This window comes from Apostichopus japonicus, chromosome 13, assembly GCF_037975245.1.
Source record: "Apostichopus japonicus isolate 1M-3 chromosome 13, ASM3797524v1, whole genome shotgun sequence".
Classification (NCBI taxonomy): domain Eukaryota; kingdom Metazoa; phylum Echinodermata; class Holothuroidea; order Aspidochirotida; family Stichopodidae; genus Apostichopus; species Apostichopus japonicus.
In genome coordinates this window covers 1,712,749-1,734,923 of record NC_092573.1, presented here as the reverse complement: position 1 = coordinate 1,734,923, position 22,175 = coordinate 1,712,749, and the positions used below count along the sequence as shown (strand labels likewise).

Below are 22,175 nucleotides of genomic sequence, written 5' to 3'. Positions count from 1 at the left end.
TAAAGCTTGAGTCATTTTCCCCTGAAGGCATTTGTAAAGTTTACACAATTCCAAGGGATATAGTACGTGGCTGTTATTATGTACCGGTACTAAACTTTTGAAATATACTGTAATCTTGAATGTACATTTTGAAGAAAACAAAGGCTTATTGTGCATCTTTGTAATGACTTTTGGTCAAAAATTTCAATATCTCCAACCCCCGGAAAATGTAAAGAAAAATTAAAGTCAAAGTTCACCAGAATGCTGTAATATTTTATTTTCTTAAAAAGGTATATTAAGTGATAGTTGTCTCTGCTTATCTTGCTGTGCATTAAATTATTACACCACATCTGGTTCTAAAGCTAATTATGTCAAGTGTTTTTCCTCTCAGATCCATGCCTCTCTAACCCATGTCAGGGTGCTGGAACTTGCGTGAGGACAGACGTCGACACCTATAGCTGCATTTGTATCCCTGGCAGAACGGGTCCAAATTGCGAAAACACTCAAGGTATTTGAAGGTCGTTTCAACCGATTGCTGAGACATGAAGGCAAATGAATTGCCTTCAGATTTTGTAAGAAATATCTGACAAATGATCCAAATTAAAACATCCATTTTTACTGCCACAGCACCCTCTTTAGATTTTATGTGAGTGAGAAGCATGAAAAACCTACTATGGGATAATCCTTCAAGGATTAGAAACTGCAGAAAGAAATATATTTTAGTAAAGAAGACACTTTAATGGCAACATTAAGCTAGTATCAATGTGGATGACCTTTCAAGCATCACAGTACTACAATTACACACAGATTTGATTGTGATTTTCTTTATGTTACAGCAAATCATCCCCTTAATCACTTTTTGACTAGGACTTCTTACTTGTTTGTTTTATTTATTTATTTCTGACCTTGTCTTGTATTGTACTGTAAGTTCTATGAAATGAAAAATGGGGGAAAAAAATTACTGACTGATCTGTCATGTGATGTATTCTTCAGTGTTCATGAAAATGTCTTCCTTGCATTGGGAACCAATAATTTATTTGAAATGTTAATTTTATTCAACTTCATTAATAATTTACGTTGAGCTACAAACAAATCTGTCCTACCTATCCTCCCAAGAATAATCTGTGTCATTTGTTGTCTTATATTGTTTTCCATGTTTGTTTATTTTCTTTCACCTTCTTTCTGTCAGATCCCTGCAACCCTAACCCTTGTGTGTTCGGAGGTTTATGTACTGTCATTATGAACACTTACAATTGTACATGCATCAATGGCAGAAGTGGCGCCAATTGTCAGATTCCTGGCAGTATGTTTCATTTTCCCCTCTTGATTTTAAACATTTTCCTTTTCAAATTGTACTTTTTTCCTCTTTGATGTCTTCCGTTTTGCTTGTTTTGTTTGATTTTTTGTCATTTGTTTATATTTATGTTAATGTATTATTTGTCATCACTTCTCCCCCCCCCCCCCTCACCCCTTGAATTCTGTCCTGTCTGTGTGTTAGTATTTAGTCAACAAAACAGTAAAAACATAAATATTCATTTCTTCCATTTCTGACAATAAGACTCTTGATACTTACATTGTGACTGATAAAAATATGCATAATGTAGTTTTGAGTAACGGGGCGTTTCAATGCCAATACTTTAAAGTCTCAATGTGTGTGTGCCAAATTTTGACTTCCATCTTTCCAGCTTACTGCCAAAAAAGCTCAGTGAAAATAACATCTTTCTATGCAATTTTCATATGAATAATCATTAGTTTTATTGAGTTATCTGTCGTTTTAAGACTTTGAGCTAAATAAAATTCCAGATTTTTTAACGAGTCCGTAGATTCTACACACTTCACTCAAAATTTGCAAGCCCCATCCAACAGATGCACCAAACAAATCTCTCTGTTTTATTTACGACCCTATGGCATTGGACATAAAGAGTGAACGATACAAGTATATATAGGTTACATTTTGTGTAATGAACCTGCTGATATGGGCGGAGGCAGTGATTTTATGGTAAATCATTCGCACCATAAGGGCAACAGAAAATAAATTTCTTTCTTTCGATTGCGACAGCTTTTCTCCATTAAACCCACCTGGTCAGAGTGCATTTAGAATAAGAAACATAGAATGTGCTTCAGAAGTTTATTTTCCGTATTGAGACTTTAACAGATTCAGTAGACTGCTTGAAATTTTGTAATTATGCCTGTAGAATTGTTACATTGTTTTTTATAGTTATTTACATGCAAATCATTCATAGTGTATCCTTAGTTTTCGTTTTGCAACTGAAGCCAACACATGGTTCAAGATGGGCAAAGATCAAAGAAATTTATGGCGAGAATGGGGTCTCACATAGAAAGCGGAATTTCTCTCAAAATCCCTTCCTTGCTGCTTTCTCTGTGGATGTTATTGAATAAAAACTGGGGAGTGATCTCTGATTACACAGTATGCAAGGGTAATGAGGCATCTGACTGGCGCCCCCAGCAAAGAAAAGGCTATGTCCGTATCGCCTCCAACTAAGGACTGGAAAGCTCAGTTGGTAGGAGCGCTGGGCTTGTAATCTAGAGGTCACTGGTTCGAATTCCGTTTCTAGCCATATATTTCTTTTGCTCTTTTCCCTTGTTGATGGCTCCCCACTCAGTTTTCTGTTGTTTTACTTACTTACATAGTTAAAGAAGTTACAACACATAGCACAAATTAAGTACGCAGATTATTCTGGTCAGCAAAATCCATGCTTAATGAATTTTTTTAGATCCATGCCTTGATCAGCCATGTCAAGCAGGAGGTGTCTGTTTTCGGACAGGATTGGACACTTACACATGTGCCTGTCCTCCAGACCGGAGTGGTACTAACTGCGAAATTCAAATAGGTACATCTGCTTTGTTTAGGTTTTTTATATTTTTTTATTTCTTCACTTTGTAAAGTGTTGTTTGTTTGTGTGTAAAAGGTTAATAGTTTGTGCATGACAAGACAACCACCATGATCCAAATCTCTCTTTAACAGCTTCATTATTAATCGCCTATTCATTGGCACTTCTGTTGCCAGATGCATTAATGCCATTATCAAAATTAGAGTTTTACACTTCATATTTAGGAACAGTACATAAATACTATAATCAGGTATAGCTTATTACAGCATGATTACGTTGAGAAATATTCATGTACATGCGATACCAAGCTGGTTTGAAAATAATATGTTTATCTTTTTTAATTTTTTTTTCATAGTGCCTCCAACTCCCTGTTTACCCAATCCATGCTTGTTTGGTGGTAGCTGCAGTGCAGATGGCTCATCTTTTTCATGTGTATGTGTTGGAGGCAGGACAGGAAGTAATTGTGAAGTACCTGCAGGTTTGTACACAGGAACACTAGAAACAGCAGTAAAAAGTTTTGGTAGTTTTAATCCTTGTAACAGGAAACTGTTGGAGCCACCTACAGGCACTACAGTAGCCATAGTTTAGGCATGTAGCGTACCATTGATGTCAAACACACATATCAAGAATTGGATCTAAAGAAACAAGTATATAAAGAAATAGGGCAAAGTTGGGAACATAATGAAGTGAAAGTTGGAATGTAATATTACAGGCCATGACTATTCTGACTAGCGGTAGTTTCTTGTCTTAAATGAGTAATTACAGTATTAATTGTTTACTTCATGAACATGGGCAACTATAAGAATGAAAATTGGATTCCATTTTTGTTCATAGCCTTTTTTTAAATATCTATAGATACTTTGAGTCTTCAGTACTGCTTTATTATACAATGATTGGTATATTTTATGCTAAAGTTTTCAATAATAATTTGCATATATATATATATATATGTATTTTTATTTATGAAACTATAGTATATGATCAAGGAAGGTGTATCCTTGCTAAAAACAATGTCGTGCAATATTTTAAGAAGCAATCTGTCACCTTTTACCAATTTGACATCTCTATTGTATATTTTACATATATATGTACAAAATTAATAGAGTTTGTATGAAATTGACCATAACCATGCCCGGGCCCCACCCAATCTCTCCCTCCTCTGTATACTAATCTTCAATGGTGTTACTACATTAATATTTTGCTCTCTATCTGGTTTCACTCTAAAGTCTTGTTTTCAAATTTCCTTTTTTCCCATACTTTTGCCTCTTTCCATCATTTACCTTGTCCAGGTTTTCCTATGTCAAAATTACCCATTAAAATATGTGTTATCATTGATTGTTTCCCTTTTATGTTTTTTACGTCCACATTTACTGTTTCTGTTGTCATGTATTGTTCTTTTATCTCTCTCTGTCTCCTTGTTGTCAGTCATGAACTCCTGTACCCCCAATCCATGTCTTCATGACGGTTTCTGCACCGTCACAGGAGATAATCTTTTCCTGTGTACATGTGTGGATGATCGGCGTGGCAGGAACTGTGAGCTGCCTTCACTCAGTATGTACCAGTCTCAACAGTCACTCTCGGACCCTATGGGGCAAACGTTTTCTATTCATTTTCACTAAGATCAAATCTTTCACGTAACCCTAGTGTTTGATCTCCAGTACTTCACACCTTTTATTTCCTCTCCTCACTAAACCTTTCAGTGGTTGATCTTTGCTTCTTCATTATGTTTGGTTATGACAATCCCCTGAAGGCCTAGCTGATTTGTTCCAATTACCCTTTTCATTTTCCCTTTTGATGGTCTCAAATGAACTATTGGGCAATCGAAACTACCCTTTAAGTTTGCCTAATGGATATATAAGTGACATTCCATAAATTAGTTTCCCAAATTTTTATGAACAACCCAACTTGAAAAGTTTTGAGACGAAAGTAAAGATGAAATAGATCAAACTTTACATTAAGGAGCGGGCACAATTTCTTTTTTTGGCTGAATTAGCACCTGTATTTTACATCAATCTCTTTGGGTAGCCAACTTTAATTACCATTTAAAGTATTGGTTAGTCCAGAACAGTGAAAAAAATCTTTCAGCCTCCACAGGGATTCAAACCCTGGCCTCCCGCTTTATATGCAGACACCCTAACCACTAGGCTATGGACGCTGTTTGTACGTCCAGAGGTTCGAAAATATAAATATATACACACACACACATACATCCGTTTATATACTCTATGTACTTAAGATAGTTTTGAAAGAGTATGGACTAAAAAGTAGCAAAAAATGATTACATTCATTTTCAATATATAATATGAATTTATATTGATATATATATATAAAAAAGAAATTTTTGCATCAAAGTTTTGTGAACTGAAGATAGCATTCAAAAATGGTATTTATTTTGTTTAACATATGACCTTTGACCAGATCCTTGCCAGGAGTCACCATGTCAAGGAGGAGGAATCTGCACTAGAACTGGTGCCAGTACCTATTCATGCCAATGTACAGATGGCAGAGGTGGTACCAACTGTGAATTGCAAGCAACAGGTTAGTACAGTTCCTGGCAATGACATCTCTTTAAAATACTCTGAGATGGTTCAAGTAGCTGCTATACCTTTCATGACCATATTCACCTTCTCACCAGATTCAACCGTGTTTTACTGTCCATATTAAAAGCATGTCCAGGTATTTCATGACCAAGTTCTCAATAGTCAACCAATGGCGGGGGGATATTGTTGTTGTCCATTGTACAACCAAGAAACTATGAATATTGGTGGTAAAAAGTGCCATTAATTCCGAATAAGCCTTTTAATATTAACACTGAGCTGATAGTTACCATAACCAGGTCTGACCATATAAATTATTTCATTTTCATTTCATTTATTTGTTTCCATATTCAAAATACTCCATATTCCATATTATTCAATAATAGAAGAAAATGTATGTGGCAAGTGGAGGAGGTCTGAGAAAGCCGAGGCTCTTACGAGGCAGACCCCCCGTACAAAGACAATAAGAAAAGTAAAAAAAATGAGCAATGCATGCAATAAAACAAAGGTTGCACACACAAATAAACCATGTAACAGTATACTTACGTTATATCAGATAACATACAATTTAAAGAATTATCATATACGTAATGACAAAAGAGGAAAAAAAGGAAAAAGAAAAAAACCCAAAAATATGTATTACGTACCTTAGCCATCATTATGACTGTAAACCATGAAAGACTTTAGTATGTTGTTTCTTCTGTCCTGTGTTGTCTATGTTTTGACATGTATATTACATTTCCTAAATGCATGTATCTATTTCAGAGTTGACCGTATAAGTTCATTATTTGTTTTTTTTCCCCCCTCTAATGTCTGTTTTGAGATCCTTGTTTTGGAAACCCATGCATGGAGGGAGGTACTTGTTTCGATATCGGGGGAGGAACTTTTTTGTGCATCTGCACCGGTGGACGTTCAGGAGACACATGTCAGAATAATTGTATGGCATTACTGCACTTAAAGGCATTGAAGACTCGCCCAAAACCATGTGTGGCCATCTCAAAAGTTACCTTTCTGTTGCTTGCAAGTGACATTTTGTTTGTGTCACTACAAAACGCAGACAGTAATGACACGTGATACATTGTTATCTTTAGCTGGACCTGAGATGTCCATCGCTGTATCATTTATACACCGTGCTGTGGGTATTTACCACAGCTGTATGTACTGACTGGGTCTTTGCACCCTTTAAAGACACATGTCAGAATGAATTACAAGCAATCTGTATTTTACAGGACCATGTGATTACTATTATCAGACCAGAAAGGTTGAAATGAGGTTTTCACATGAGCTTAGCGAACATTGCATTAATTGTGTGGTACACAGCATTATGTGCTTAAACTCTAATAACTGTCAGCCCAGAAGGAGCTAAAGAAGAATGTGTTTGTAACTTTTCAAAAAATTTCAGTCAATGTAACAGGTTGTATGAACTTAATAGTCTTGTTTATAGTATCACAACCATCCCAATTAGCTTTTAATTATAATAATTACAATCAGCAGTTATTTTTACGATGCTTAAGCGACCACAAATGTAGAAGCAACTAGTCTTCAGCCCTGATTTGCGTAAATGTGGCTAAGCTGTAAGAATAGTGAACCAAAAATTTCGATCAAAGTAGCAAGCTCTATGAACATGGTATTAAAGCCGATACAGTTAGCCCCTAATTACTCTTAAGCCCTGGTTTGCATATATGTAAAGGCGGCTAAGCCATAAGAGTAGTGAAGTCTTGATATTTAAATTATTCATTTTCTTTCAGATCCCTGCTTTGGTCAAAATTGTATGGATAGAGGCACGTGTGTAGTCCAAGATAACCAGAATTTTGTCTGTGAATGTCGATTTCCATATCTTGGAGAGACTTGTGAGAGTGGTAAGGAATTGTTCGATTACATCATTGAAATCATTGAAGAGGGCATGATCAAGAAAAGTCCAAAAAGTTAAATAAAACATGATCAAAACTGAAATTGATACCAACATGAGCCCTCAATTTCTCTGTTTGATTAGGTGTTTGCGATTGTTTGACAAACTAGAAGAATATTTGTTGAGGTGTTATTTTCATTGTGAATGTTAATAGATGTAAACTTAAGACATACCATAAGCTCATTTTTATATCATTGTCAGAGACTAAGTTATTAATGTTCATAAATATGCATAAGCATGCTCAGGGACATGCTATAAGCTTATGAATATATGGGTATAATCAGAGAAGCTTTCAGCCAGTTGGGACAAGTTCCTGATGCCAATACCTCTCTAAACTGTACTCCAATATCATGCTTCAAAGCACTGTTATTGACAGTTCAAGCAGTTCCTAACCTCGATCTGATAGAAATATGATATTCATACTGTTCGTACTGACAATACAAGTGCTCTGAAGCGGGACACGAACCTACAGTATAGAAAAAATTTTCCCAACTAGGTGAAGTTTTGGAAGGGCTCATGCATATGCACAACTGGAGATGTTTTACTAATGTTTATGTATCTGTTTTTGCAGAGAAACATAAGTAATGCTCATGTGTATGCATGACCAGAGACATCTCTCTTCCTCATTTTACTTAAGATGAACAATCGTTGCTTCGGTAAGGATGTTTTGAAGCATGCCTGCTGTTTCTACTGTTTATCTCTGTTTCTTTCACAGATCCGTGCAGTAGTAATCCGTGTAACAGCGGTACTTGTGAGGTCAATGCCGATGGTTTTGCATGTATATGTCCTCCTGATGTTGATGGACTAACTTGTCAGAATATTTTGCCTCCAGTGGGTAAGAATAAAATTGGAAACTACAGTATTTTGAAAGCAGAAACAGTAGGGACTCAAAATATTCATGAAAAAAATGAAATTTGTTTCTTGCTACCTTCATGGAAATGTCTTAAAGAAAGTATTGATTGGCTTACTGCTTACTCTAATTACGAATTAGCCTTTTACTATTAACAGTGAGCTGATATTTACCATAACCAGGTCTGTCCATATAAATTATGAACGTAAATCATGTAAATATTACAATCAGCAGTTACTTTTTCGATGCTTAAGCGACCACAAATGTGTGAGAAACCCGCAACTAGTCTCCAGCCCTAATAATTTGCATATATGTTAATGTGGCTAAGCTGTAAGAATAGTGAACCAAAAATTTCAATCAAGGTAGCAAACTCTATGAGCGTGATATTAAAACCGAAACAATTAGCTCCTAATTATACTAGTATTAAGCCCTGATTTGCATATATGTATAGGAGGCTAAGCCATTAGGGTAGTGAAGTCTTGATATTTAAAAATTTTCATTTTCTTTCAGATCCCTGCTTTGGTCAGAATTGTATGGATAGAGGCACGTGTGTAGTCCAAGATAACCAGAACTTTGTCTGTGAATGTCGATTTCCATATCTTGGAGAGACTTGTGAGAGTGGTAAGGAATTGTTCGATTACATCATTGAAATCATTGAAGAGTTCATGATCAAGAAAAGTCCAAAACTTAAAGACGAACGATAATGATTTTCAGCATTGATGAAAAAGGATAATTTTATTGACCAGTATTTCAGTTGGTTTCTTTTTTACACATCTGAAAAATGAAGTCAATCCGATGTTGGGAGAGACTGAAAAAAATTCCTAAACTTGTCAATTATTAAAAAATAATCGCGAAAAGCGGTACGATGATCAGGTGATCCACAGTGACCTGTGACTTAGTTTTGATAATAACAAAGTGAGCCCGGCATAGACTGTACTTCAGCTGCGTGCACTGAGTGTGTTAGTTCAGTTGCAACTTACTCTATATTGACGAGACAAAGCAAAATGCCAAGAAATTTTGTTGAAGGGGGATGCAACATAACGAATGCGGACTCTACAATAAGCTTTTTTAATTTTCCAAGCGGAAAAAGTAGTGAGCGATATCAGAAACTCTGGAAACGATTTGTGAGGAGAAACAGGAAAGACTTCATCGCACCAGGAGTTTCTCATGGCAAACATGTTTTTTTGGTTAGCGCAGTAGGCCTACTTCATTGAGTGTGAATTTATCAACAAATTTTTGAGGCCGACTTGGAAACTCATGCTATAAAGTCAGCATTAATGCTGTAGCAAATATGGGTCTAAGCCGAAAATGTGACAATAACTTCTCATGGATTTTTAAACGTAAACATAACATTGAAAGGGCAGAGAGGAGATTTGAATCACAGAGTGAGACATTCAACAGGCCTATTTTAATTAGTTTCTCTGTTTGATTAAGTGATTGCAGTTGTTTGGCAAGTTAGAAGAATATTTGTGGAGGTGTTATTTAAACTTAAGACATAACCTCATCTACATATCATTGCCAGAGACTAAGTTATTAATATTCATATATATATACATAAGCATGATCAAGACATTTTGTAAATGATCATGTATATATGCATATAGTCAGAGAAGTTTTGGAAAGGCTCATACATATGCATGACTGGAGATGTTTTGCTAATGTTTATGTATCGGTGTTTGCAGAGATACTTAAGTAATGCTCATGTGTATGCATGACCAGAGACATCTTTCTTCCTCGTTTTACTTAAGATGAACAATCGTTGCTTCGGTAAGGATGTTTTGAAGCATGCCTGCTGTTTCTTACTGTTTATCTCTGTTTCTTTCACAGATCCGTGCAGCAGTAATCCGTGTAACAGCGGTACTTGTGAGGTCAATGCTGATGGTTTTGCATGTATATGTCCTCCTGATGTTGATGGACTAACTTGTCAGAATATTTTGCCTCCAGTGGGTAAGAATAAAATTGGAAACTACAGTATTTTGAAAGCAGAAACAGTAGTGACTCAAAATATTCATGAAAAACATGAAATTTGTTTCTTGCTACCTTCATGGAAATGTCTTAAAGAAAGTATTGATTGGCTTACTGCTTACTCTAATTACGAATTAGCCTTTTACAGTTAACAGTGAGCTGATATTTACCATAACCAGGTCTGTCCATATAAATTATGAACGTAAATCATGTAAATATTACAATCAGCAGTTACTTTTTCGATGCTTAAGCGACCACAAATGTGTGAGAAACCCGCAACTAGTCTCCAGCCCTAATAATTTGCATATATGTTAATGTGGCTAAGCTGTAAGAATAGTGAACCAAAAATTTCAATCAAGGTAGCAAGCTCTATGAACATGGTATTAAAATCGATACAATAACTCCTAATTATACTAGTCTTCAGCCCTGATTTGCATATATGTAAAGGCGGCTAAGCCATAAGAGTAGTGAAGTCTTGATATTTAAATTTATTCATTTTCTTTCAGATCCCTGCTTTGGTCAAACTTGTATGGATAGAGGCACGTGTGTAGTCCAAGATAACCAGAACTTTGTCTGTGAATGTCGATTTCCATATCTTGGAGAGACTTGTGAGAGTGGTAAGGAATTGTTCGATTACATCATTGAAATCATTGAAGAGTTCATGATCAAGTATAGTCCAAAAATTACAGACGAACGATAATGAATTTTCAGCATTGACGGAAAAAACCCATTTTATTCACGACTATTCTAGTTGGTTTCCTTTTTACATATCTGAAAAATGAAGTCAATCCGATGTTGGGGGGGGGGCTAAAAAAAAATCCTAAACTTGTCAATTTAAAAAAAAAATTGGCTTTTCGCGAAAAGCGGTTTGATGATCAGGTAATCCCAAGTGACCTGTGACGTAATTATAATGATAACAAAGAGAGCTTGACGTAGACTGTACTTCAGCTGCGTGCACTGAGTGTGTTAGTTCAGTTGCAACTTACTCTATATTGACGAGACAGAGCAAATGCCAAGAAATTGTGTTGTAGGGGGATGCAACAGAACGAATGCGGACTCTACAATAAGTTTTTTTAATTTTCCAAGCGGAAAAAGTAGTGAGAGATATTGGAAACTCTGGATACGATATGTGAGGAAAACGAGGAAAGACTTCATCGCACCAGGAGTTTCTCATGGCAAACATGTTTTTTTGGTTAGCGCAGTAGGCCTACTTCATTGAGTGTGAATTTAACAACAAATTTTTGAGGCTGACTTGGAAACTCATGCTATAAAGTCAGCATTTACACTGTAACAAATATGGGTCTAAGCCAGAAATGGGACAATAACTTTTCATCGATTTTAAATGTAAATATAAAATTGAAAAGGCAGAGAGGAGATTTGAATCACAGCGTGAGACATTCAACAGGCCTATTTTAATTAGTTTCTCTGTTTAATTAAGTGTTTGCGGTTGTTTGGCAATTTAGAAGAATATTTGTGGAGGTGTTATTTACACTTAAGACATAAGCTCACTTATATATCAGCTAGAGTCTAAGTTTTTAATGTTCGTATAAGTCAGAGAAGTTTTGGAAAGGCTCATGTATATGCATGACTGGAGATGTTTAGATAATGTTTATGTATCTGTGTTTGCAGAGATACTGAAGTAATGCTCATGTGTATGCATGACCAGAGACATCTTTCTTCCTCGTTTTACTTAAGATGAACAATCGTTGCTTCGGTAAGGATGTTTTGAAGCATGCCTGCTGTTTCTACTGTTTATCTCTGTTTCTTTCACAGATCCGTGCAGTAGTAATCCGTGTAACAGCGGTACTTGTGAGGTCAATGCTGATGGTTTTGCATGTATATGTCCTCCTGATGTTGATGGACTAACTTGTCAGAATATGTTGCCTCCAGTGGGTAAGAATAAGATTGGAAACTACAGTTTCTTGAAAGCAGAAACAGTAGCGACTCCAAATATTCATGAAAAATATGAAATCTGTTTCTTGCTCTCTCTTCACGGAAATGTTTCATGGAGAGTATTGGTTGGCTCTCTGTTTATGTATAAAGTAAACTAAATACCTATTACATTAGAAACCTTTTCCTCTCAACACAAATTATCACTCAACCTTTAGTTTTTAAGTAAAAACTACCATTCTTGACCGTTGAACCCACACCAGCCTCAGTTGCCAAATGATACTATTTTATGTGTTACTGATGACAGAACCAACAAGTAAAATTAATGTCAACAAAGAAAACACTGTAATTTAACATCTGGAAGGCAATGGGTCTGATCCCTGGGCAGCCAATGTAAGGTAGCTTTTTCATCCAGGAGAAATCCACAGTTTTCTCATCTGAAATGGTCTTTCAAATTGTAAATAAAAAATAGCCACCCACTGCAAAGGGGACTTTTCAAGCCGTTTGGCTTCTGGTGCTTACATGGGATGCTTAGCATTTTAAACTAATTGCCTACCAGGCTGATTATTATTTTAATAGATGTTGTGGCAATTCAATGCATTCATGAATATTTAACCAAACCAATTTTGAATTGTTGAAAAGCTTTGACCAGTTTACTGTAAACAGAGATTTCCATGGGCACATTAACAAGTAGATAGAGTGTCTGTAGTATTGCTCAAGTCTATGTTACGTGGAACAAGCTACTTACTCTTTAATTTAAGCCTTCTGTTCCTTCATTCAGAAAGTATTCATTTAATATATTTATACCTCATGACTATTACTTTACTACTACTGTGGTAGCAGGTTCTTTCCTTAATTGAGGCTGCGGTCAAGTGGATCATGGATGTACATTTCAGGCTTTGAATCACACTATATGCCTCCCTGGTGTAATAGATAGGTTGAAACAAGCTGCTATTACGTGATATTCAATCAGTCAGTTACCTTTTACCATAACTTGTTTACCTATAAAACCGAAAGACGACAAAGAAGAAGGGGACTTACTTATCTTATCATGCAGAACTTTTCCAGCGTTTCCTCGTCTCAAATCTGAATTGATGGATCAAGATTGGTTGGTTCGTTGAGTCAATAACAGTTTAGATATATCTATATAACTAAACCTTGCCACTGACTGTTTACATTTTTGCAGATATGTGTTCTAACAATCCATGCCTATTCGGTCTGTGCAGTGACTCTCTCGACGGCGGGTTTGATTGTAGCTGTCCTCAAACCAGAGTTGGGACAATTTGTGAACTATCCGCAAGCCCCGGTGAGTTAAATGTTGGGAATCCTTCATTTCTATCCCAGAAAAAGAGATGTGATATATCATAATCGTGTTTCTGGAGAATTCCTTGGATGTATGTCGTAATTTAACATATTGAGTTTACAAAGAGGGTTATGTTGACTTAGCCACAAGAGTCATGATTTTTTTTTATATGTATGCAAAGTTCTATTTGTCACCTTCACGATCCTGTCCTGAAGAAATGTTAGCCTTACTTGAATGCTCTGCACACTCATTCACCAGTGGCTGCTTATTTCCGCAGTACTAAAAGTTTTTTTAATGGTGTATCATTTGATGTCATGCAGTTGTCTTATTTGACCTTTGTATCTATTGACCATGTATATATGTATTTATGGGTGTGTGTACTTGTGTGGGTACGTACATACTTATGTGTTTAATGTAAGACAATCACATTCTATTTAAACTTTTCTTTCCATTTCTTTCAGGTGGTAGCTGTGAACTTTCTCCTTGTTTCTTTGGTGGTACCTGTGTTGACTTGGAAGGTGGAGGCCATTTCTGTCTCTGCATTCCAGAGAGATTTGGACTCAATTGCCAGACCATTCTTTCTGAAGGTAAGTTATGTTGCATCGGTGGTTATCGCCAGATTATAAAATTTCCGACCGATTTACCGTCAAACTAAGAAGACCCTTCTTTTGGTCGTTGTAAATTGTTTAGGAGCTAGAAGTTAAAAATTTGCCAACGTTCTAAGAATACCTATAGACGTTTGTTATTTTTCTTTCTTTGTTACAGGTTTGACTGATATATGTGATCCCAACCCTTGCTTCAACGATGGTATATGCTATCACGTCTCACCAGATCCTACAGACACATCGTTTGCCTGCTTCTGTAGAGGAGGTTCAAGCGGGCAAAGTTGCGAAAGTGAGTTAACATCCCTCCTCAACACATCTCACAGTTTCTATCTTTGTCTGTGGCTACGGTGGCGATTAGCATTTTTGCTGACAGTGTAGCTGCATACAGCAGTGATGTGTCAATTACTTATGTTGTCTTTAAACGGTCTTGCTTAAGATGATTTACCTAAAGCCATAAAATGTAGATAACAGCTTGGACTCTCTACAAAAATGGAAAATGTTTGGGTGATATCATCTTTTCTTCAAATTTGAAAAATCCATTTACACAAACAGACTGAAGCAAAACAAAAGGGGAACTTCCAATGCTTTATTCCCGTATCCCATATTCGTTTATGTTTGTGCTGTACACTTGCCGGCATTGCTATGAACATGGGCGAGCAATTTGATTTATTGTAGCACCACATCGTTCCTTTATATTATCCCTCCTCTCATTCATTTTGCATAAATCTTGCAGTGAAAATTATGTCAATTTCCCAAAGAATGAACATTTTCCGCAATTTCGGGTCAAGTTTGCACGTAGGGACAGTTAGGATAAGTTGAAAATTGCAAGAATCGGTCAGCTGGAAAATGCTCACTACTTCAGTTCTGTGGGTTGATTTGTACCTGGCGTCTTCCCTCACTAACGGCCCCATCACGTCATACCTGCTACAGCTACTCAAGGATTTACAACTATTCCACTATAATTATATACATCTTAAACTAAAAACAAAGACTGGTTTCATAAATCTCTGAATCAAACAAAAAGATGAACTTTAATTGTTATTGTTTGTTGGGATTATTCTGGTCAGTCGCTGTTCCTTTTGTGTGAGATTCAAGATTTGCATCTCGAGGGTAACTATAAATTAACACATGTTCAACAGATGTAAAGGTAGTCTGTGACCAACAATATATTGATTTATTGTTTCAACACATAGTAATACAAGGTGAACAAGACAAATACAACTGCAAATAAGTAAATATGTGAAAGGAAGTAAACTAAGAAACCCTTGTGGGCTTAATCGAATAGAGTACTCCCATCAAAGGAAATGGAAAACCTTAACACCTAAAAAACGAAGAAGAACCCCCCCCCCAAAAAAAAACAGATAACCTTAACACAATAAAGAACGAATTTCATGATGCTACACCTTGATGTGTCGATTGTGGGGAAAGTCAGTTGCCTTGTAGATAACACATCGCATCCATCAAACCACTATCCAAGCAAAGGATTCTAGTTTGATACCCGGTGCACAGCTCAGAAGATCATTTGCCGCGTGGCGTTACAACTAGACGAAACCCAACTTGGCATGTTAGCCGGTTAGAGGTTTACATGGGGATATTCCATTTGCTATCCTCTAGGTAAAAATGTTCTGGTCCTGACACTTTCACTTATTTTATTTCTGTTTCACATTGCTTCATGTTCCTTGTCCTCTCATTTTCTTGCGAAGTCTCTGTGAATCCAGTCAATCTGTGTGTCAACAGCCCTTGCCAGGGAGGGGGAACCTGTGTACCCCTACAAAGAGGACCCTCTTTTACCTATACCTGTACCTGCCCGGTCGGCCTCTCTGGAGTCCACTGCGAGATTGAAGGTAAGAACAGCATCAACCAAAGGCGCCCCCTTTCCTATCCTTATTTGTATTTAATACTATAAAGTGAAAGGGCTGGATGTTTTAATCGAAGCAGGATATTCAATTTAAACTAACTGCCTTTAAGGCCGATTAGTATTACTTTAAAAGGTGTTGTGGCTGCTCACCCTTTGATCCTTTGCTACTCTTCCAAATAACCCTTGTGGGCAATTCAGATATGCATGAACCAAACCAAACCAATTCTGAATGGTTAAAAAGCTTTGACCAGTTTGCTTTAAGCAGAGATTACCATTGGAACATGTTTAGCGACTAAAATTTCAAACATATGCCTAGTAAGAGATTTTGTGAAAACATTTCTAGACATATTGGCCGTGCACGTTGCTCGTACTAGGTACTATTGTTTCGTTATAATATCTCCGATAATTCATCCTTGCCTATTATTTGTCTCTGACTTTAATCTTCTTTGATTTTCTTTCCCACAGTTATGGAAGTCTGCCTCCCAAATCCTTGCAGGGCAGGCACCTGTGTGGTTCTTACTGAAGTCCTGTATGTGTGTTTGTGTCCCGACGGCTTTGAGGGAGCTCACTGTGAATTTCTTCCTGAGGGTATTTAATTTGATTTTTAATACGACAAATTATTGGTGCGGTAAATTGTACCTGAGTTTATTGTCTTCCTGAAAGTAAAAGTAGAAAGTGATGAAATTTAATTGCAAGTTTGGCTTGATAGAATTGGTAGCTTTGAGAAAGGTTGTCTACAATGTGTACATGCTAGGTGATCATTCCTGTTTTGTATGTGTGATCCAGTTCGGACCAACTTATGTGCAGAAAGGACTCTACTTTGATATAAATATCAATGCATGGTGTCATAGTTAAAAAAAAGGACAATAAATTTACAATTTCCTAAGAAACATAAAAAAAAACCTTGATGTGATCTCTCACACTAGGAATTAAAAGGCCTAACATTAAATGTTTGCTGTGTCTTGGTCAAGAGTATAGATATATGAAAGATATTTGATGTAAATAGCTTTTAGTTCAAAGGTTCAAAGGGTGTTGATTCTCACAGAAAATTGTTATATAGGCCAGTATTTTGACAATTTCATATATATATGTTACAATTGTACCTTTAGTACCTGCTGACTTTACACTCGTACCGTTAGTTAATCACAACGAAAGCAATCAGGCTATAACTAATTGTACATAATCATTCAAACCCAAAAGTGCTTGAAATAGTTCAAACTTTCTTCCTTCTCCATTCACACATTAGACCCATGTTCACCAGACAGGGCTTGTCCAAATGGGAATGTCTGCACCCTATTGTCAACAGGGGGACACGTCTGCAAATGTCTCATCGGGTTTGTCGGTCCAGAATGTAATATTGATGGTAAGTGTCGTTCAAGCCCCTGCTCCCTTTGGTGGTGATCCCTAGGCAAGTCATGGTCCGTCAAATTTATAGGCCTAAACTCGCCTAATAATTTCGCTTCCGTGATTGATAGTTATACTAAGCATATTGATTGATTTGATTGTAACTGATTGCAAATTGACTGAAAGTTTGTTGACAACATCGGAAACACATACAACACATGTTGTCAAAAATTAGCTTGACAGGTAGGAAAGTTTACTTCTCCGGACTCCCATGAAATGTGCTGCTTTTAGGATCAAATTTTTTGCTTTCCCATGTCAAGGGGATCATGTAAATCAGCTCACCTTAAAAGTTTGGCCACCCAGGTTGTGGGTCACAACCCATGGCTTGGGAATTAGCATTGGGCTATGCTAATAGGAAAATGCATGGTAGATTGACCTCTTACCGACAAATTAACGCCACCCTGAACATGCGTCTGGTCTGAAGACCAGGATCCTGGATTTCCCAGTCGTGGAAATACCTGGTCATAATTTCATCATTATTCATGATTTTCGTTTCTCTCTTGTCTTTAGACGAGGTTGTTTTCATCAACTGTCCAACCGAGCCTGTGGTTGTTCCACTCACAGAAGGGCAATCCAGTGCAGCGGTGGACCTTAATATATCAGCCATGACTCTGTCTGGTGAACCGGTGCCCATTTTCGTCATCCAAGGTCCATCTTTACTGTTACACACAGACGTCATGTTCTCAGAGCTGTATATTGAAGGAGTCTTGGTAGAATACCAAGCTGATTATCAACCACTGGGATTATCTGCCACGTGCATATTTGTATTTCGAATGACAGGTAACTGAGGTTTCTCAGGTCATGTAATTGTGTGACATTAGCTAGGAAAGTATCCTTTGATATCACAGCTGGCGAAATGGTAGTGTTACAAAAGGGCGAGGAACCTGGTGTGCATTGATACCTCTACATTGGATGAATGACCCCCCACCATCCCTCCTCCCCACCATCCCTCATGTAGCTAATTTGGGCTTAACATGAGTAGACTAAACAGAGATTGAAAATAGATGACAATAGATTCAACTAAGTCACTATTCTTTCTTCTTTCCTGAATTTTTTGTTTAGCCAATTTGAACAAAATATGAAGATCAATTTACAAGTGTATTTGACCCTAAGATGTTCCTTTCCGAGACTTTCCAGACAAGCAAAACTGAGAATCTTGAAATGAATCCAAACTTAATTATTTAAAATGAAACCTGGCAACCCACATAGTGAATTGCATCCTTATTAATTGCAATCTCACTGTAACCAATCTTTACTCCCCACCCCCCCCCCCCCCACAAAAAGGAGACTGCAAAATAGCTTGGTCAAATACATATTTTTATTTTCCCAATTTTCTAGATGATGAGCTTCCTGAGATAACCTGTCCACAAGATATAGTCATCGATACTCCAGTGGATGCTGTACCTGTCTTCTGGCCGCCGGCTACTGCCACAGATAATTTGAAGGTAGATAACGTTGAATACAGCATTCAGAATGGAAGTTTCTTCCTCGCCACCGGTACACCCGAACAGGTCTTTGTCACAACATTCGACTCCTTCTCCAACAGCCAGAGTTGCTTCTTCACTGTGACTGTTAACAAGAGGGGAAATATTAGTACGGGTAAGAAGCTTGCATTTTTTTCCGAAGTAGAACTTGCTCACCTGGCTGTGTGTTATCGCTTTTACACGGATTGTTTGTGCCAGGGAGCAAAAGAGTATCCAGCTAGTTACTCTGTTGATGTAGACATGATATGACTTTTGTTGACTTTGTACCCACAAACCAATCATTCTTGCCGTGTAATTGTTTGCAACCACACAGAATGTTGCCTTCAGTATGTTGTGAATAGTGGCTGTCCATTTGCCAATAGCGCTACCTTCAATAACAGGGCGGAACTTTAATGGTCATCCCAGATGACCTACTGTCTGTCTGGAGAACCAAACATCAGCTTTGGTGGTCGTATTCCTGCGGACGACCAGCTGCTTATGTAAAATTCAGATTTTGTCGTTACTAAATACTCCAAATAGGTTAAATGATAAATTGTCATCACCCTCCATCAATTTGGATATACTGAAATAAAAATAACATAGAGGTAAGCCTATGTATCACTCAAAGGGGAGTTTTACTGGCCCAAACCTGGTGTTTTATGCACCAAACCTACACATCTCTCCTACAGTGTGTGTGTACATATCGTTCGTTTTTTTGTTTGTTATTTTGCTACATTTTCGGATGAACAAATCTGCCTTTCAGACAACCAACCACTAAGACCTGGTTAAGGGAGGGACAACCACAAAAAAAATTGTTAAAAACTTTGCCTTAAATAGGCTGCTTGCTTCAGAGGCTTTGTATAATACACTCTATTTTATGCAATTAATTCTCACTGGAATTTTTGGATAGATGTACATTTAATGTTTGTTAGCTGCTGCTCATTGCGAGTTGTAAATGCCCCATTTTTATTTATTTTTATTTATTCCATCAATACTGTATAAAAGCCACTGTTTTTAGCCCAAAGCAGATAGCGAAAAAGTTTCATCTATTGGATCGTTCCCATTTGTCAGATTTGCTGTCATGTAAAGTCAATCAAACTAGAAACAATTGTCTGTAATCCTCTGTGTGTATCAATTTTTAGTCACTTATTTGATTCATTGGTTTCCTTTTACGAAGCCAAAAATTAGAGTTAGGACCAATTCATTCCGCAGCATCTATGGAGTTGCCAGTCGACTTGCTTTTAACGTTGATCTTCTTTAGGAGTTATCATTTGCCATCTTTGTTGTTTGTCGCATCTTCTTTGTGTAAATGTTTGCTAGTTTGGTGTCGATTGTAATTTTACCCGCATGCATGTGCTGGGTGCAGCACTGTGGGATGCTGTCCGTGGCATCCCATCGTTATCAAAGCCCACTGTGTTTGTTTTCTCGTCTCGGTACCAGGCTCGACCGCAGAACCGATGGTGACTAATTTTGTAACCGATATGATAACCGATGACGGAATGGCTCCTGTCGTGCCTAAGTTTCCTGGTGCGAGATTTCTAAATTGTCCACAAAACGAAGTCCTTTCCTTCCCTTTCATAAGAGGGTCGAATATGGTTTATCTGGATATCAACCTGATAGTTCGCGACTCTGGCATGCAATCAGTTGAGTATGCTATAACTGAAGGCCCAGTGGAGCTAGTTGCATTGCCGAGTAACATCACCTATCGTGAGGAATATGTTACCGGTGTACCGATCAAGGCTGCTGTAGAGGATGCAGTTAGCGGACAATTAGTGGAATGCTCTTTCACAGTGTTCTTCTCAGGTACTTTCAGCCTTCTCTGTTTGCATTTTGCTTCTACATATTTTCTTAATTTTTCTATTGCCATTTTACAAATATTTTGTTGCTCTCTGGTTTGCATGCGGTTCAAGATTTGTTTTTGCAAGGTGTTTGCCACAGGTCTTGTTGGTGATGGGAAGAATTGACTAAGGACGGACACAGCTGGGGTGATGGGTAACAGACAAAGTGGTGATATCCATGCTTAGTAACAACTAAAGACTAAAATTACCCTACTCTGAGCAATAGCAGTAACATTTTAAGACTAGGCAACAGGTTTTGTACGATAAATTTTGACACTGCAAACAGGAAAATTAACAAAAAATAGCAGAACAAAAAATAACAAAACTAATTGATAAATAAATTAGCTGTAAAAGATAGCAAGATTAAACATCTTTTACTTGATCCTCAATCAGCTCAACATAAGGACATCATTGTGACACAAATACAAGTACAGCATATGAATTTGACTTGATGTTAGATGTTCAGGTAGACTAAACTGGAGTTCCATATATGGATGAAGCAAGAACTCTTCCAAAAAGTCTTTATCATTTCAATTTCACTATTAAAACGACTATGATGTAATGTTTATACCGTCAAGCAAAAATTCAAACTGGGGTGAATATAACCCTATGCTCAGAAACATGGGAATTATTAATTACAATAAGATCTGTCTTTGAGGATAGAATTTAGTAACACTAGTTAAAAAATAGTTTAAGAGAGTAAGAAAAACTTTACTTTTTAAATGTCCTGGAAGCTTACATCACACCTAGCTTTGCATGGATATTAAAATTTTGCTAAATAAATTCTGGAGGTTCCAACAAGGAACAGGTTAGATTTAAAATTCAAGGGCAGGTTGTCTGAATTTGCATGTTTTTACACAAAATAGTACGTTGTATTTGGGTATGGTATTGCATGTCATGACAATGTTCAGATTTTTTATTGTTAGAAAGTCTGAAAAAGGTTTAAGAAGTATGAAAAAGTTATCCTGAGCAAAAGAATGACATAAAAATGAAAATGGCCCAACAAAAATGCATGATAGAATTAGATATAAATGCATGTAGATTCAATTCATCGGTTAGCGATAGATCCCGACTTCCCGAGCGTGTGTGATGTCACCATTCTTTGTCTGTTACCATTTGCAGATAGAGAAGAGCCCCAGTTGGAGTGTCCCAAAGATATAGAAACAGTTACCACGGAAGATAATGTAGAGGTGGTTTGGCCCATGCCTCGCATCACTGATAACGTAGGCTTGCGAGTTGAGAACGGGATAAGGTACAGCCGACAAAATGGCACAAAGTTTGAATCTTCCACGGCCGGACGGTATCATCTGATCTTCCTGCAGGCCACAGATAGTTTCGGAAACCTTAATTCTTGCACTTTCACAATCAGAGTTTTCAAAGCTAGTACGTATCTCTGCCTTTTTTGTTTTGCGGTATGGACATTGCTTCTTGAACTTTTCTGTTTTTATATGTTGTCCTTTGTTATTATTTTGTTTTCCTTCTATAAGGGGGAAGGGGATGGAGAGGAAAAAGTGTCTTTTGTTTCTTTTCTTTTCTTTTTTTGTTTACTTTGCGTCAGTATCTGTTTTTATTTTTGGACAGCTTATCCTGTGTGCACTATTTTTATATTCGGCTTTCTTCGGAATCTTCTCTCATCGATTAAAGTGTAAAATTGGGATTGCTTGTTGGAAAGTTTGATGCTATTTTGTGGTGTTCACAACAGTGGAATTGGTCATTTTGATG

The 22,175-nt window shown here is 37.1% G+C and overlaps 1 protein-coding gene across 11 annotated transcripts in view; it reads left to right on the top strand.

Annotated features, from left to right (window-relative positions):
* Window positions 1-22,175, top strand: part of LOC139978708 (uncharacterized) — a 41,006-nt gene that overhangs the window by 10,774 nt on the left and 8,057 nt on the right. For 4 of the 11 annotated variants that reach the window (XM_071989139.1, XM_071989149.1, XM_071989147.1 and 1 more), the window contains 22 exons: window positions 371-487; window positions 1,169-1,282; window positions 2,715-2,831; window positions 3,187-3,309; window positions 4,257-4,382; window positions 5,250-5,369; window positions 7,117-7,227; window positions 7,993-8,112; window positions 8,638-8,748; window positions 9,955-10,074; window positions 10,599-10,709; window positions 11,866-11,985; window positions 13,169-13,288; window positions 13,747-13,872; window positions 14,051-14,179; window positions 15,594-15,734; window positions 16,214-16,336; window positions 16,995-17,111; window positions 17,663-17,932; window positions 18,491-18,751; window positions 20,056-20,418; window positions 21,576-21,836. In XM_071989139.1, the coding sequence (XP_071845240.1) occupies window positions 371-487; window positions 1,169-1,282; window positions 2,715-2,831; window positions 3,187-3,309; window positions 4,257-4,382; window positions 5,250-5,369; window positions 7,117-7,227; window positions 7,993-8,112; window positions 8,638-8,748; window positions 9,955-10,074; window positions 10,599-10,709; window positions 11,866-11,985; window positions 13,169-13,288; window positions 13,747-13,872; window positions 14,051-14,179; window positions 15,594-15,734; window positions 16,214-16,336; window positions 16,995-17,111; window positions 17,663-17,932; window positions 18,491-18,751; window positions 20,056-20,418; window positions 21,576-21,836 (3,321 nt within the window). Of the gene's footprint in view, window positions 1-370; window positions 488-1,168; window positions 1,283-2,714; window positions 2,832-3,186; window positions 3,310-4,256; window positions 4,383-5,249; window positions 5,370-6,191; window positions 6,306-7,116; window positions 7,228-7,992; window positions 8,113-8,637; window positions 8,749-9,954; window positions 10,075-10,598; window positions 10,710-11,865; window positions 11,986-13,168; window positions 13,289-13,746; window positions 13,873-14,050; window positions 14,180-15,593; window positions 15,735-16,213; window positions 16,337-16,994; window positions 17,112-17,662; window positions 17,933-18,490; window positions 18,752-20,055; window positions 20,419-21,575; window positions 21,837-22,175 lie in introns of all 11 variants that reach the window. The other 7 variants (XM_071989140.1, XM_071989141.1, XM_071989143.1 and 4 more) reach the window with 7 other exon arrangements.